Source organism: Colossoma macropomum, unplaced genomic scaffold, assembly GCF_904425465.1.
Source record: "Colossoma macropomum unplaced genomic scaffold, Colossoma_macropomum, whole genome shotgun sequence".
Classification (NCBI taxonomy): Eukaryota; Metazoa; Chordata; class Actinopteri; order Characiformes; family Serrasalmidae; genus Colossoma; species Colossoma macropomum.
This window is the reverse complement of record NW_023494825.1, coordinates 894,155-904,212: the sequence shown is the minus strand read 5'-3', so window position 1 is coordinate 904,212 and position 10,058 is coordinate 894,155. Positions and strand designations below refer to the sequence as shown.

The following is a 10,058-nucleotide window of genomic DNA, read 5'->3' as shown; positions in this document are numbered from 1 at the left end:
TGTTGTACACGTGAGGCAGGACAGTAGGGTTAGCTTGACTGACAGCTTAATGTTGTCCTCAGAGAGCAACGAGGCTGAAGCGTTTCGCCAGCTGCTCGTTCAGATTTTCCCGTTCCACCTTAAATGGCGCAGCAGTTACATTCTGGCGCCCCCGGCGTTATAATGACTGCTGCACCATTTAAGGTGGAACGGGAAAATTCGAATATGAAGCTGACTAAAGCTTCTTCACACACCGCAAGGAAGCGCTTCTCCGTTTCCCGGGATATGAGAGCGTTTTCCCGACATGTCGGTTCGCGCAGGATTAATGTAATGTGTTTACTGACGCGGGAGCGCGCAGCGGTACAAACACTGACAGGGCGCGTTCAGACGGACCGCAATCACTGAGAAACGCCGGTACAAATTCAGTCCCCCGCCTCCTAATGTAGAACTGATCCCGTCCCGATAGGGCTTATGATGTATGAAAAACTACTGTTAAATATTGAATACTTCTATCAGTAGTGTAATTGATTATTGGGGATGACTATTGGTGCTTTCATAAGAAATTACACATCAGAAAACACTGAGAAATGACCCATTGTTATTGTGGGTCATCTAATATTGAGAATAGTTTTATAAGTTAAGAAAAAACATTTCTTTATTATAATGAAGCCTTTAAGAACAGAAAATGGCATTTAGGCTTAGTCAAAATATTCTGACAACCAGCATCCCAGACAATATCTAGATGTGTAGATTCATGTCACAGTGCTAATTACATCAATACATTGCCGAATTCTACCACTGCAGCTTGAAATACAGTGTAATGTGATATGTTGGGCCTTGAAGTTTGACTGACTGTATTGTGCTTACAGGAGGATGGCCCGAGTTTTGCATCCACTGGTGGCAGCTCTGAATGCACAGGTGAGAAAGGGGAGATGTAATTTTAAATGTAAGAAGTCATGATTACTGCATTTCATTAATGCTCCTACCGTGTCGGTACACTCTGTGTTGGAATTGGTCAGTACGCAGATTTGGATGCCAGGGCATAGCACAATATAACTTAAACTATACATTTCCTCATGGTTGTACTGAAGAAAAAAAAAAGGATATGATAAATTGTTGAAGTAGGTAATTATATTGCTACGTGTAGTGAAAATGTACATTTCATAAACCCTTAGTTTTCCTTTATTTAAATACTTGGCGGAAAATGTAGATTAATCTTTTAGTTTGTATTGAATTCATTACATTTACCTTACATTTAAAAATTATAATATAAAAAATAAATATTTTTACATGCATTCATTGTCGGTAAAAAATTATCTAATGTTTTCTCAAAATTTTCTCAAACGTATAATTATCGGAGATATGAAGCTGCCCAGAAATTGAACAAGAGCAGATACCAGCATCTTGTGCTGTTTAACTGCAGTTTCTGTGGACAGCCTGCTGTCACTGTAAGTCAGTACACTGAATATGGTTGTATTTCTATCAACTATGAAGCAAATTAACATTTTCATCTTCATCTTCTGTGATTTAGTTGCAGTTGCTGATGTGACAGATGGCTTTGATTCTGACCAGAAGAACAAGGTAGGATATGTCGTCTTCTTTGGGTTCTTAAACACAACACGTATTGTTTGTTTTTGCTAATGACCACATTAAACTGTTTGAAGACAAGTTTATTACACCATGACACCCCTGTCTGTAGTTTACTGAAGTTATGTGGTGGATAGCAGGGCTCCCCAGTGGCTCACCTGGTACCACATGTATCATGTACGATAAATCTAAGTCCTAGTGACAGCAGCCCAGGTTCAGCTCTGTCTGGGGCCCTTTGCTGCTTGTTGTTTTCTCTATCTGCTCTGTCCTTACGGTCTCCCAACACTTTGCTATATAATAAAGCATAAATGCTAAAAAATCAGCGATTTGGCTGCACAGTTATGAAATTTTTTAAATATAGTTTTCTGTGATATGCAGACTCCAAGTCGTCACTTGCGACGCCTCCAGAGACTCAAAACACATCATGATGTGTGTGAGAACCGCTATGAAAAGGCAAACAAAAAGGATAAACGACGAGTGGGAGAGTACCTTGTTTTTACATCGTAGCCTGAATACAATGGTTAGTGGTACTAAACCTTTTTATAATGTACATTGGAGTGACAGGAGGGAGATCCTTTAACTGTTTCCCTGTCATGATGTGCTCTTTTCTGTGTTTGATTAGTAAACACTCTGTGCCCCAGAGATAATCTAGTCTAGAATTGACCAGTACAACTGTGGTGTAAAAGTGTTTAATCTGGACCTGGTCCAGTGTGGTTTAGATGAGGGAAAAATCTGTGAAATCTCCTTTTTTGGTTGAAAGTGGGTTTCAGACAGCATTAAGGCTTTACCTAAAATGTCTAACACACTTTGACAGCGGTAAGAGCAGCAAAAAAACAGGATCGGTCATTCAGCACCGCAAGTTAAGTTAACTCTCCCCTTACCTGCTGGCTCGGAAACTAACTTCGTCACATGATTTTTACTGTTTCGCTTCTTCTGTTCAAGAAAATTGAGCATGTCAGTGTGTTCTGGTGACAGTCGGCTTTCCAGATCTGCTGTAGAGAAAACTGTCAAGGAGAGAGTGGCTAATGTTCGGCTAGTGCTGACTGAATGTGCTAGACAGGCTAGTGTTCTAGTGGTCTTTCCACCCTGAAAGAAGAGTATTATAGTAAGAGAATAAGTGTGAAAAATGGAAGAGATGCATCCCTAACTACAAAAATTGCTGCAACTCAAGTATTTGCCGATCTGTATTGTAGCAAAAGATTCAGTGTTTTCATTTATAGTGGACTTGAAATATTTTTACTGTTAAAAAATTGTGTTATGATATTTATTTTTCAGGAAGTACCCCAGAGCTCCAGTGACAGTGAGGGTACCATTATCCTTGACCGTACACCAGTTGATATTGACAAGGACACAAGTGTACCTGAGCTCAGAAGAACTGACAGTGTAATTGTGAGTTTACATGCAAAACTTCACGTTAACATAAGTGCTATGGCATCTGTGTGACTGCTGTCGTCGCCACCTAGACCTGGAGTACAGTTTATACTTTAGGAGATAGTAGCCTATCTTGTTTAGAGCCATTTACACTACCCTTCATCTTCAAAAGGTGCGAAGGATAACATTAATTGAGACATTAAAGCTTCTGGGCAAAGCTAATTCATCCATGTAAAAATTACATCTGCAATTTACATTAAAATGACAGTTTAATTTTTTACCACTGATAAGAAAAAAAATAACCATTATTATTTACCAGTAGTGTGAATACGAAGAAGAATCTAAAATTTTACAGTTTACTCCAAACTGAAATACAGTGTTTGTAAACAGTAGCATGGACCTTTTAAGTTTTTTAAAGATGTTTAAAACGAACCTAAACAACACAACAACTGAGTGTGCCACCACAGCTATAATGTCAGCCTTTTGGAAACACTAATAGCAAGTCCAGTCAGAGTCATCTAGTAATGTTTTGGTAAATGGAAAAGACATTATTTTATATGGCTAGACTTGTTTAAAAGAAATGATAACAGATAAACAAGACTTGACTGGTAGACTGTGTCGGCTGGTCCACCATGTCATTAGACAGTTTGCACTATAAGAAAGAAATACTGTTGAGTCTCACATCAATACCGCAACCACTGTTATATGAAGTCAGATCAGTCTCAATATCGCACAGAAGGAATCAAACGTGTTTTAGAGCTTATATGTAAATGACTCTTCACTATATTATTTTTCAATGCACACAAGAATATTTACCATTGTATATAAATGTAAAACAAAATCACATGAAAAAATAAAGTTCACAAACGTATTTCTGATGCACACACAAATATTTGTTGTTTTAAACACGTAATAAAAATCTACAAATATTTATATAAAAGTGCAGTTTTCATCAAAAAATATATTTAGATGTTTATATACAAACTTTTGAACGTGCATTTAAAAAACTGCTTGTCATTTGTGAAGTTCATTGCATTTGTATGTGGACTTTTTGAGACTCCCTTATGTAGCTCAATTCACAGATACACTTTTGTTCAACAGGAATTATCTGTATCCAATCAGGTGTCTCCTTCCTTTTTAGCTAATCACATGAGTGTAGATTCAAGGGTAGGCTCTAATGTGATCATAGCATTACATCGACACAGTCTGCGATTATGAATGACAGGATGCGTTATGCTAAAGTTTGCTGCGCGATTTAAAAAAACTAAGCACTGCTTTGAATGTTTCACTTTAGGCAAGCACTCAAGGATTCCTATGAAAATTTAGCTGTTTCTAGTTTTAATCTTTAAGTTTTAATCTTGTCTTTAATTCTGTGATTTAACAAAATACTTAACAATCAAGACTTGAAAAGTCTATTTTTTTTTTTAGCTTGACAGACAAATGCTTGGATATGCAACAGAACAATCATTATCAAGTTGTGAGGTCAGCGAGGATGAGTATGGTCATCAGTCTTCTGAACAAACCGAGAGTGACAGTTCAGCAAATGCCAAACAGCAAAAAAGGAAAGAAGAGAAAGGTACGGAAAACAACTTCAGCGTACTCTCAGGAAGAAGATGTCCAACCCTGTAAAAGAAGGCGTATGACACCTCCACAACTTCTTCCCTTTGCTGAAGATGTGAAAAAAATGCACCAGTATCTCAACATACAAAGAAAGGAGTGGCAAACAAAACCTGAAGAAGAACCCATTAAGAAGCATTGGGCAGAACTTGCAAAAACCACACTTTGTGAAGTGATCATTTTTAATCGTAGAAGAGAAGGAGAAGTTTCCAAGATGTCCCTTAATGCGTTTACTCTGAGAGATTCCTCAATGACTCATCCAGATGTGGAGCATGCTTTATCTGACTTTGAGAAGAAACTCTGTAACCACTTCCAGCGAATAGAGATAAAAGGCAAACGTGGGCGAAAGGTGCCCGTTCTCCTCACGCCTGATATGCTGGTGTCGATGGAGTTACTTGTCAAGACTCGACGGAAGTGCGATGTGCCTGATGAGAATCAGTTCATGTTTGGGAGACCACAAGCTCTCAGTCACTTCAGAGGATCCGATGTTATTCGTCAGATAGCTCGAAGCTGTGGTGCAAACCACCCAGAAGCATTATCCTCCACTAAATTGAGAAAGCATGTGGCCACTGTGTCCAAGAGTCTCAACTTAAAGGACAATGAAATGGATGACCTTGCTGACTTCCTTGGCCACGATATCAGAGTGCATCGCCAGTTTTACAGGCTGCCCGAGGGCACGTTACAGCTAGCGAAGATAAGTAAAGTCCTTATGGCTCTGGAACGAGGACAGCTGTCTGAGTTTAAAGGAAGAAATCTGGATGAGATCAACGTTGATCAACAAGGTAAAAGAGGCCTGTATAAATAACTAAATTTATTAACATAGTGAATTTTTGGGTAGCTGAGCAAAAGAGATTTGATAAAGAGAATTGCTAAAAAAATGTCAGTACTTTGAATTCTCCAGTGTGGTGTTTTGAGCAGCAGATGACACATGATGGGCGGAACTCCCATTGGTGGAGAGTAGCTAAGGCAGTCTACCTTCTATCATCATGTAGGGACACGCTCGTATTAGTTGCGCAGCCCCAGCTACAGGATAGTTTATCCATATGATTGCTGTGTTTCCTCAGAGAAAATGGCCATGGACAGTGATGCATCAGACACTGAAGATGAGGAAGACATGACCGGGAAGGATGCTATGCCGCCTTCATCTCCACCTTCATCTTCACTATCGTCAGGTACGCGGGCAACTATTGAGAGGGAATAATAGTAAAACTAGAAAAAGGCTAATATTCTGATGAACATTTTTTGTGTGCTTATTGATTTTTGGGAGTTCCAGGTATTGGTATGTTTCAGGGTGGATATGCTGTGGTCGCTGTGGTGTTGCGGTTGGTAACTAGGGAGGTTTTATGTGGTTGCTAGTGTTGCTAAGCAGTTGCTAATGTGTTCTAAGTGGTTCCTAGAGTGTTTGTAGGCAGTTGCTATGGTGTGGTGTAGAAGGTTGCTAGGGGGTTGCGGGACGGTTGTTATGGTGTTTGTGTTTACATATTACGTATACATAAGATTAATAAAACCATACTGATATACAATTGTTATGTTAGGGGCTCACAAACAGCATAAAAGCACACACCAATGAAAAACTCACATACAATTTCATTAAAATGCTAACTTTTCCATAAATACTATAAATAAGAGCAAGAGTGTAAAGCTGCATTAAAAAAGTAGTGATGGTCCATTTGGCCTTAAAATTGATGAATCAGTGGGAATGAGAGTTTTTGTGAGTTCTCTTGTTGACCAGAGGTGCTCTGAAGCGGCTGCCTGATGGGAGTAGCTGAAAGGAGTGGTGAAGTAGGGGTGTGGGGTCCTTAGTGATGTCTGCCTTTCTTTATTGCATGACTATAAAGGTCTGAGTGTTGGGCTTCAGTGGTGCTGTGAATTTAGTTGTACGCTTGATGATCCTTGAGTTTTTTCTTGCTTTTCTCTGTGAAGAAGTTGAACCAGGATGCAGTGTTGAATGTGCGGACTCATCGATGAGTGACCAGTATATTGCTATTAAAACGGACCATCTGACAATAAAGTTTCAGCCTTCACTGGAGAAATTTTTGGGCCTTTTTGTAGTCCCCGCTTGCACGTTGTGTGAAGGACAGGTGGTGATCGATCTCTGTGTCCGGGGACTTAAAGATCTTGACCTGTCCCTCCATTTGCCCCTCCAGCCTGAGTGGTCCAGAAAGAGGGTGTGGGATATCAGGTGCCTGGCGCCCCCTGCAACACGGCTCTTCCAGGGAGCTCGCTGGACTCGGAGGATGTGGTGTCTAGATACTGCCTGTATGTGGACAGGGAGCGCTTTTGAGTTTGACACAGTGTTTTAGCTCTCTGGTGACCCAGGGCTCGTTATTAGGATAAAGTCTGACCTGATTAGTCCGAATGACACTGCCAGCGCAGAATGACACATATGAGCAGTTGGAGTCACTGAGTGAAAGAACATGTCCCAGTCATTGAGCTCAAAACATCTCCTTAGCGAGTCATTTTCCAAACCTGCATGGTTGTGTTTTTGACTTTGTCTGTATTTCATCAGCAGTAATATTACATTATGGTCTGAGAAACAAATGGAAGTGCAGGACTTTGAGACGTAGGTGCTGGGTGAAGATAGCAAAGTCCTCAGAAGAAATGTCCGGTGTTTCATATCTGAGCACATAACTGACGAACTGAACAAACTGATTGCGTGCACAAAGAAAAACAAATAACAGATAGCAATATGATAACAAAACACGATGAGCCTCAAGCCACAAGTCGCTCAAACAGAGGAACGTCTCTCTCTTCCTTCAGAATCTATAGTGCAGATTAGATTAATAATAATAATAATAATAATAATAAGATAAATAATAAGACGATATATGCAAGACAACTGTTTTTTTTCTTCAGCAATTAGAACCCAGTATATTGCCAAGCAGGTTTTCCATATACATGGAATTTGCCTTTTTATATTGGTGTATAACAATGAACACAGTACGAGAAAAAAACAAATAAAGATGAACTCCAGTACTGCAAGTCAAGAAGCATAAACAGAAAATAGAAAATTGACAGTAACAATATATGTAATAAGAAGGCTATTTAAATGAAAGAGTTGTACAGTTTTGTACAGGATTGTGCAAAATATTGATCAGGGAATGTGCTAAACTTCACAGAATTAAGTTTAAAGAATATTTACAATGCAGGTTAGCTTCCAAGAGGCGTGTGTTAATGTAACGCATTGATTCAGGTGTGTAGACTTTAATGTGTAGAGGGTCGGTGTGTAGGAGTCAGTGTCAGTGGGGGTCCCGGGCCTTATAGATGATCATAAGAAGATGATTCCTATGGTGTGAGGTGTTGATCCTGGTGGATCGCAGCCTCCTGCCGGAGGGGAGTGTCTCAAAACCTTTGTAGAAGTGCAGTATCATTGACTTTGGGAGGTTTGACTTCTTCAGCTGCTGCAGCTGATGGAGCTGAAGCACACTAATAAACAAGTAAAGAAATATGTTGTTTCGATGAAGCATGGACACAATGACTGCTTTCACTGTGTTGAATTCTCATTTATTTAAAGAGAACTATTGTGTTTACAGGGGAGAAAAAGAAATCCACCGCTGGACGAAACAGTAATCCGCATCCAGCCAAAGGTAATAAGAAAACATGAGTATTATGGAAATTTCTGATAGTTTTTCACTTAAAAAGAACACATGCTGTCCAGTGGCAGTACTACTGTAGCCTTTAGTATTTGCATGTATTTTACTTTGCTTTACTTTGCTTTTATCATTTGTATCTCCATTCAGTTTCCCAAACAGTTTTCTTAAAATACAGTGGGAAAATTCTTTTGTGGGCGCTGACAGAAAGTAGAGACAATTTCATTGCATAAGTCCTTTCTTCTCAGTTTTGTTCGTATGTTTTAACAGGGAGGTCACATGAAAAGGTGCAGTTGGTCAGGGAGGTCTCTGGTGAATCACGCACAACAAAATGTAAGCTGTTTAAAGTTCTAGTGGCTTAAGTTGGTCAGTCTCTTCTGGTGTCTGTAAACCATAAAAGTGATGGAGAACAGGTGAATGGAGGCTTGAGAAATGGTAAAAGACGTGGCAGCGGCCGGCAGCTGAGTTGTCTGTAGGAGGGTAAGACTTGGACAGTGTAAACAAACAGCCAACTCGCTAACAGTAAACTGGAGGAGTGAGTGGGTGAGCGAGTGAGGGAGGGAGTGGTGGTGTGTCTGCTGTGCATGCAGGTAAACATGCACAGTACATGTTTAGCTACGTTCCTGATAGCAGCCGGTTCTGGTAGAAGTTCTGGTAGAAGCCTTTCTAACAGAAATCCAGACCCTTTTCTCTTTCATACACTGTATCTGGTAAAAAGCCCAGAAGGTGAACTTCTCCCAGAACCGTCTGCTATCAGGACAGACAGTGGTGCGCTGACTGCCACAGAGCTGGCTGAGCAGTATACACTGTGAATGCAGCTGTACATGTACTGTATATTATGATACACATTTTGTGATAAAAATTAATTATGCAGTTCTAATTTTGGGTGCACACATTTTACTGACTGTAGTGACATGAGTGCGCTGCAGTTTATTCCAAAGAGCAGGTAAATTCGGTTTTCCATTTTAATGCATCTTTAATACTGATACTTGTGTAAATGTTGGGAAACTCTGTCTGTTCATATTTTGTATTGCTGCTGCCATTTCTGGTTTTACTGACACTGATGCTCCAAATACTTCTGCTAGTGCTACTACAGGCTGCTCTGCTAGTACTTTCAGGACTGGGTGCACAGCTGCTATGGTCAGGAACAGTCATTATAGCCCCATTATGAGCTGGTGATGTCACACAGGACATAACCTTTTCCTGTTTATTCCTCGTTTTGAAGAATATTACTGTTTCATTTTATTCAGGGTCCTCACAAACCAAAGGAAAGAAGTGGACGGAAGAAGAAATCCAGGCTGTGGAGAAAAGACTCATGGACTACATCAACGCTAGGAAAGTTCCTGGGAAAACGGAGCGTCTCGAGTGCATTGAGACTTCACCAGTAGCACTTAAAGAGAGGAGTTGGGAGGGGGTGACATTTTATGTAAAAAACCGTATTGACGCTTCAAAGCGAGACTCTGAGAAACAAAGGTAAGCTTTGACATTTTTGCACTATTGCTGTCAGATGGACGATCAAAAAGGCAAAAATTTGGCTGGAGTTCTAAATTTTGTCTGTTCTCTGTAAATTATGTTTGGCATTTATTTTTTGTTTTATAGTTGAGTGTTTTTATTTGCGTAAGAGCAATAGAGACGTCTTGTATTACTTTGTAATATGCAGTCAGGGCCATAAGTATTCGGACTGTGACGCAATATTTTAAATATTACCTCTGTACACCACCTTAGTGGATTTGAAATGAAGCAGTCAGTACATGATTGAAGTGTAGACTTTCAGCTTTAATTCAAGGGGTTTAGTCAAAATGTTGCATTAACCATTTAGGAACTACAGCCATTGTTCCCTCTAGTCCCTACAGTCCCTCTGTTTTTTATAGGCTAAAAAGTAAAAAAAAACAAAATGCCGGATCACAAAACGGT

At 39.8% G+C, this 10,058-nt stretch overlaps 1 protein-coding gene across 2 annotated transcripts; it reads left to right on the top strand.

The window, feature by feature from the left end:
• The first annotated feature begins 926 nt into the window (after window positions 1-926).
• Window positions 927-10,046, top strand: LOC118800194. Of its 2 annotated transcripts, XM_036560374.1 has the most exons (6): window positions 927-2,955; window positions 4,366-5,336; window positions 5,619-5,726; window positions 8,088-8,141; window positions 8,415-8,477; window positions 9,395-10,046. In XM_036560374.1, exons 2-6 carry the CDS (start codon window positions 4,388-4,390, stop codon window positions 9,619-9,621), a joined length of 1,401 nt encoding a protein of 466 aa, XP_036416267.1. In that variant the 5' UTR covers window positions 927-2,955; window positions 4,366-4,387; the 3' UTR covers window positions 9,622-10,046. The 2 variants fall into 2 exon arrangements, with proteins under 2 accessions (XP_036416267.1, XP_036416266.1); XM_036560373.1 differs by having other exon boundaries at window positions 927-5,336.
• The last annotated feature ends 12 nt before the right edge of the window (window positions 10,047-10,058 follow it).